At 37.7% G+C, this 5,643-nt stretch overlaps 1 protein-coding gene across 1 annotated transcript in view; it reads left to right on the top strand.

Annotated features, from left to right (window-relative positions):
* dipk2aa (divergent protein kinase domain 2Aa) overlaps positions 1 to 5,643 on the top strand; it is a 40,712-nt gene that overhangs the window by 10,436 nt on the left and 24,633 nt on the right. The window contains exon 2 of the mRNA XM_016478144.1: positions 2,751 to 3,666. Coding sequence (XP_016333630.1) covers positions 3,013 to 3,666 — 654 coding nt within the window. The 5' untranslated portion in view covers positions 2,751 to 3,012. The remainder of the gene's footprint in view (positions 1 to 2,750; positions 3,667 to 5,643) is intronic.

The raw sequence follows: 5,643 nt of genomic DNA, 5'->3' as shown, positions 1-5,643 counted from the left end.
TGAACATAATTTGAAATCTGAGACTTTGTTTCATATTAAAAGTACCAAAGCACAATGCTTATTGTGATTTATTGGATGGGAGATGCCCTTCAATGTCCCATCCATTAACTGAAAACAGGCTAGAATAATCGATTCTTGGGATTTAAGAATCTATATCGTTTTGTAAAAATGAGAATTGATTATAATCGAGATATCGATATTTTTTACCCATCCCTAATTTTCAGGTGTTTTCTATATGCAGGGTTTCTGTGGGTCTTAAAGTCTTAATTTGCCCTTCCACAAATTTAAGGGACAGTTCACCCAAAAATTTTAATTGTCAAGTTGTTCCAGTTGTACGAATGTCTTTCTTCTGCTGAATAAAATTAAAATATTTTGAAGAAAGTTGGTAACCAAACAGTTGACGGTAGCCATTAACTTTATGGGAAAATATATGGAAGTCAATGCTACTGTCACTATCTCTATAAGTCTTTAAAAAGTCTTGCATCAGAGCAGAAAGTCTTAAATTCATTAAGTCATGGAATCAAATGTTGCATGCTTTGCAAAAAATGTATGTCTTCCTCAGTATTTTTGTTTTTTCTATACAAATATCTAAATATCCTTATCAAGACATACACTACTTAAGATGCAAAAGTAAAATTAAGTCTTTAAAAATTGAACATAAATTAGTTTATTCTAAAAACAAGAACAAATAAATATGAATGGGGTATTAAAATGTTTTCCCATTTAATTAATTTGATTGGCAGACACTTGTTACATTTTGATCAATTCCACAGAAAACAAGACGACGACTTTTATATAATTTCATTTTGCTTCTCAAGTAAATGTATCTTTTGACATTTGCACTGGAAAACAAGACAAAAATAATGAGGAAGAACATCACTTTTTTTTTTTGCAGTGTGTTCAGTGTGAAGTACAATAAGTTATTTTCATGTAGTGGTTGGGAACCACTATATTCAAGCCTATATATTTTTTTTTTTTTGGTGCGTTTGTGTGTAAACTGGCTTGGAAATGTTGCTAATACAAATGACTGTTCCCTTTAAATTATTCCTTACATTTACTTTTACTTAGTCTTAAAAAGGCTCTTAAATTTACCTGCAAACCTGACACAGTTTTTTGACCTTACTTGCTTTTCCCCATTATTGTGTTATCAGCCATTTCAGATAAACCAGACCTAAATGACACGTAATGACAAAACAAGCTGTGGTTGAGTGCATTAGATGCTGGTCTCTTCATGTCTAATTGGGTTCCTCTTTACCGGAATAAGCTGCACAGTGGATCACACTATATGCTGATATATTGAGGCTGCTAGTACAATGTGCCAAACACTGTTTAACACATACAAACACATTTATTAAATATGAAAGACTTTGTGTACAAAGGGGTTGTACTATAATTAAAATAGCTTTATCCTTCGCTACCCAGTATTTAGTCAAATACTATATTCAAAGTATGCAGGCAGCCTTGTTTGAAACAGTCTTTTGAGTTCAAGTTAGTGATGTAATCTCGGAGTCATATCTAGTTTGACTCAGACACATTTGTCTTGGGATTGTCTGCTAATTGATAGTGTGTGCTGTTCTCTGTGAGCTAAAAATGTCATTTTTTTTAAATCTCATCATTGAAAGCAAGCCGTTTCACACTGAGCTCCATATTTTTGGGATTTTAACGGAGTTATGTTTTTATGTTATGTTATGTTTTTGAGTCATGTTTGTTATTTTATGTAATTATTTATTGTATAGTATTATACTGTAGGATTTCACATTATTACTCCTTAGTTGAACATATTTTGAAGGACCATACAGGTGTGATTTGCTGGTTCCTTTTATGCATTCATTTAGCTGAATTAATTAAAAAAAGGTTGGTGATGCTAAGTGCACTCCCTTGTATACTAAGCTGCAATTTATTGGTTTGTGCTGTATCTTTTATGAGGTTAAAGATGATGAACGAAACCATGAACCTACATTTTTATAGGAGCTTTATCCCACATTCTTCTGGAAAGATTATTCGCAACAGCCTCTGCTTTACATCAATGGATATTTAGAGCCTCTTATCAACTCTTGCTAATTGTATATTTTAGTATTATAAATGTTTGTATGAACAATTCTAATTAGCTAACACATTTGAATGTATTTTAACATGCTGCTTAACCTCTCTGTGTAATTCTGTCTTTGTCTAAGCTGTCTGCTAAAGTTAAATGCTTCACAATATACATCACTGAATTTGAAGCATTAATAGGTCACATTAAACAGTGCTATAGAGTGAGCTTTAACATTTAAATATTTTAACATCTCCCACTTCCTGTTGCCGTCCCCACAAGGCTGGGGTTTGACTATTATGTTAGCGCATACAAACTGACATAATACTAGCATGAAGATTGATTGTTCATCTATTTTCCTCATTAAACCTTTTTTTTTTAAATCTTGGTACAATCTGTTCTCTTAAAGGGATAGTTCACTGAAAAATGAAATCATTTACTCACCCTCATGTTGTTCCAAACCTGTAGTTATTTTATAATGAAAATCAATGGTGACCAGAACTGTTTGGTTGCAAATGTTCCTCAAAATATCTTCTTTTGTTTTACAAAGAAGAATGAAAGTCATTCATGTTTGGGTAAGGGTATGTAACTTATGACAGGATTTTAATTTTGGGGTGAACTATGCAGATAGCTCTGAAATGCCAACTGATAATGTCATTATTACACTTACAACTTCCGTGTACGGTTTTATTAATCTGATTTCATTTATCTGTTTCAGGTAGAGGGATTTCTGATGTGGCAGCTTAATGCCAACTCGACGTAAAACCATAAATCCCTTCTGTAAAACATGGTGAGAGGGGCTCTTGAAACCGACGAGCTGACCAGGCAACTGAGCTGACCAGGCAACACTGCTGCCACTATAGAGCAATCTAACTAACGTGAATGTGATGGGGATGATGATATTACACATAGCAATGATGGAACAGCCGCATTGACAAAGATTAACTGCACTCACTCTCAGTGCGCTGCTGCCAATCAGCATGCTGCGGATACTGTCGCTCAAATTTGGCCGCGTCTACCGGTGCGGCAAGTTCCTCTTCATCGTAGCTCTTTTTGTGATCCTGCTGATGAACACTCACAACCTCTTCGCCTCTTTCCAGAGGAACGAGCTCACCGACCGGCGATTCATCGGCCTCAACAAGTGTCCGGCCTGCTTTGGCACTAGCTGGTGCCGCAAGTTCATGAACGGCCAGGTGACCTTCGAGATGTGGGGCCGCCTGCGCTTCCTAGACTTTTTCAATGTAAAGAACGTTTATTTCGCTCAATACGGAGAACCCAGGGAAGGAACGCGCAGGGTCGTGCTCAAACGCCTGGGCTCCAACCAAGAGCTCGCAGAGATCGATCAGAAGATCTGCAAACGGGCCACTGGAAGACCTCGCTGTGATCTCATTCAGGGTATGTACAAAACGGAGTTCGCCCGGCTTAACGGGGACGTAAGGCTGCTGACCCCAGAAGTGGTGGAGGGCTGGTCGGATCTGGTGCACTGCCCCTCGCAGAGGCTTCTGGACCGGGTGGTCAGGAGGTACGCGGAGACCAAGGACTCTGGAAGCTTCCTGCTGAAGAACCTTAAGGACACGGAACGAATGCAGCTGCTGATGACGTTGGCGTTCAACCCTGAGCCGCTTGTGCTGCAGGTATCCACACACTAGCCGATAAAATATCTTCTTTAAATGCATTTCAAGTTGCTGAAGCACTGTGTCTGATGCCCGCTTGGGAGTTAAAGGGATTAACGATGCATCTTTGCATATTTTAAAGTTCTGCACAAGGCTATGTAAATAATAGATACGTTGTGTCTGTCGGTGGTCACTTAGAGATTTCTCTGCTTTGGGCAATAGTGTGCTTGTCATGAAGAGTTCCTTCAGACATAAATCATAAAGCATTTGTTATTCCATAAGCAAAGTTTAAAAACACAGAGGTGGCGTATTGTTCCGAAAGTTTTGTCCAAAACTTGTTTTTAGTATGATAAACATTTTCCACTTAAGGGTGTATAATATTGACAAAAAATGTGTGGTGGTTAGTTCACAGCAGTGACAAAAATGAACTTTCCCCATTAAGCACTGATATTTACGGACCGGCCCAGTAGTGCACAACAAATTTTAGACTACACCATGAAATCGCCGCAACACAGCGAAATTGGAACAACACTTAATTGTTACAATATAAACAAGCCACAACACAACAGAAATGGTCCTATGCTTGGACACAAATGGGGCCTACATGTTTGCTACTTACTGACACATCAAGCTTCTCTTTAATAAATGCAGCACTTTGTCTTTTTAAGTGCTTTTAGAATTGAATGAGGCAAGGGATTTAATGCAGGGTCTAATGATCTAACGAAATCCAAATATTGATATCCAATATATTTTTCTGAACCCTTTAAGTTTCTATGGGACATTATATATCAGGCCATTTCACAATGTTGTTTCTATAACGGAGTGTCTATTTACACTAAGTGCAAATAACCCTCCTTGTTGACATATAGGCTATTTACACTAACTCCACCCACTAATATCTGGTTGGGCCACACAAAATTAAAAATGACGCCCGCTAGGGCTGCACGATAAATTGAAAGGGAATCGAAATCGCGATTCGACAGAAGCTGTGATTGTCATGCGTATCTTTCAGTGAAGCATGGTTCTGTGATCAGCAGTAAATCTCCAGAGGGCGCTCTCGTGCTGAAACTCCAAATACGCCTAGCAGAAGAAACCCAGGAGATGCCTATAGCAGTAGCTGGGTAAACAGAAGATTTAACCGCTTTTATTGATTCAACGTGACTAATTAACACACGATTATGACAATATATGGTTTATTGGAGTTATTATTATTATAATTTTCATTAAAATAAAGTATATTTATAATGCAATGCCTTTATCACTGCTTAGAATACTATGAAATATGTTGCGTGCCTTATTCTGTGTAAGAAGCCACATCATCTCACAGAAGGATTTATTTCAAACACTCGACTGACGTTATGAAGTGAGTTTGCTGTAAAAATATGTTATTAAATGTGGTATTTTCACATGCTTTAAGATGGAGCAGCATTTACTACACAGAGCCGTAGGTCACTGAGAAGCTATGCAAACAGCTGTCATTATCGCGAACGATTTCTTCGATTTCATAATCGCGCAATAAAATCGTCTGCGATTTTTTTTTTTTTTTGCGGAACTTGTCAGTTAACTACGGCTCTGTGTAGTAAATGCTGCTCCATCTGAAAGCACGTGATGATGATTTACTGCTGATTACAGAAGCGGCTTTACTAACAAAATGCGCATGACAATCGCATTCAATTAATCGTGCAGCCCTAACGCCCGCCATGTAACAGCTGAAGTGGCATTGAGAGTAAGGCACATAGAGGTACCATTTGACGCAATTTACTTTCAATGAAGAAAATGCACTCTACGTTACAATTGCATCCTCTTACTGTAAAACAATGCTGAGGTGAGGAGGTAATTTTTACCATACCTATACCATACCACTTTTTTGTGGACTCTTATCGTTGAATTCATTTCACAATGCTGTTTCTTGGAGCCACATAAACGATGCTTTAAAGGGGTCATATGATGCGATTTCAAGTTTTCCTTTCTCTTTGGAGTGTTACAAGCTGTTCGTGA

The sequence above is a fragment of the Sinocyclocheilus anshuiensis genome, unplaced genomic scaffold (assembly GCF_001515605.1).
Source record: "Sinocyclocheilus anshuiensis isolate Anshui unplaced genomic scaffold, SAMN03320099.WGS_v1.1 scaffold436, whole genome shotgun sequence".
NCBI lineage: Eukaryota > Metazoa > Chordata > Actinopteri > Cypriniformes > Cyprinidae > Sinocyclocheilus > Sinocyclocheilus anshuiensis.
Note: the sequence above shows the minus strand (reverse complement) of the source record. Positions and strands in the feature narration are given on the sequence as shown.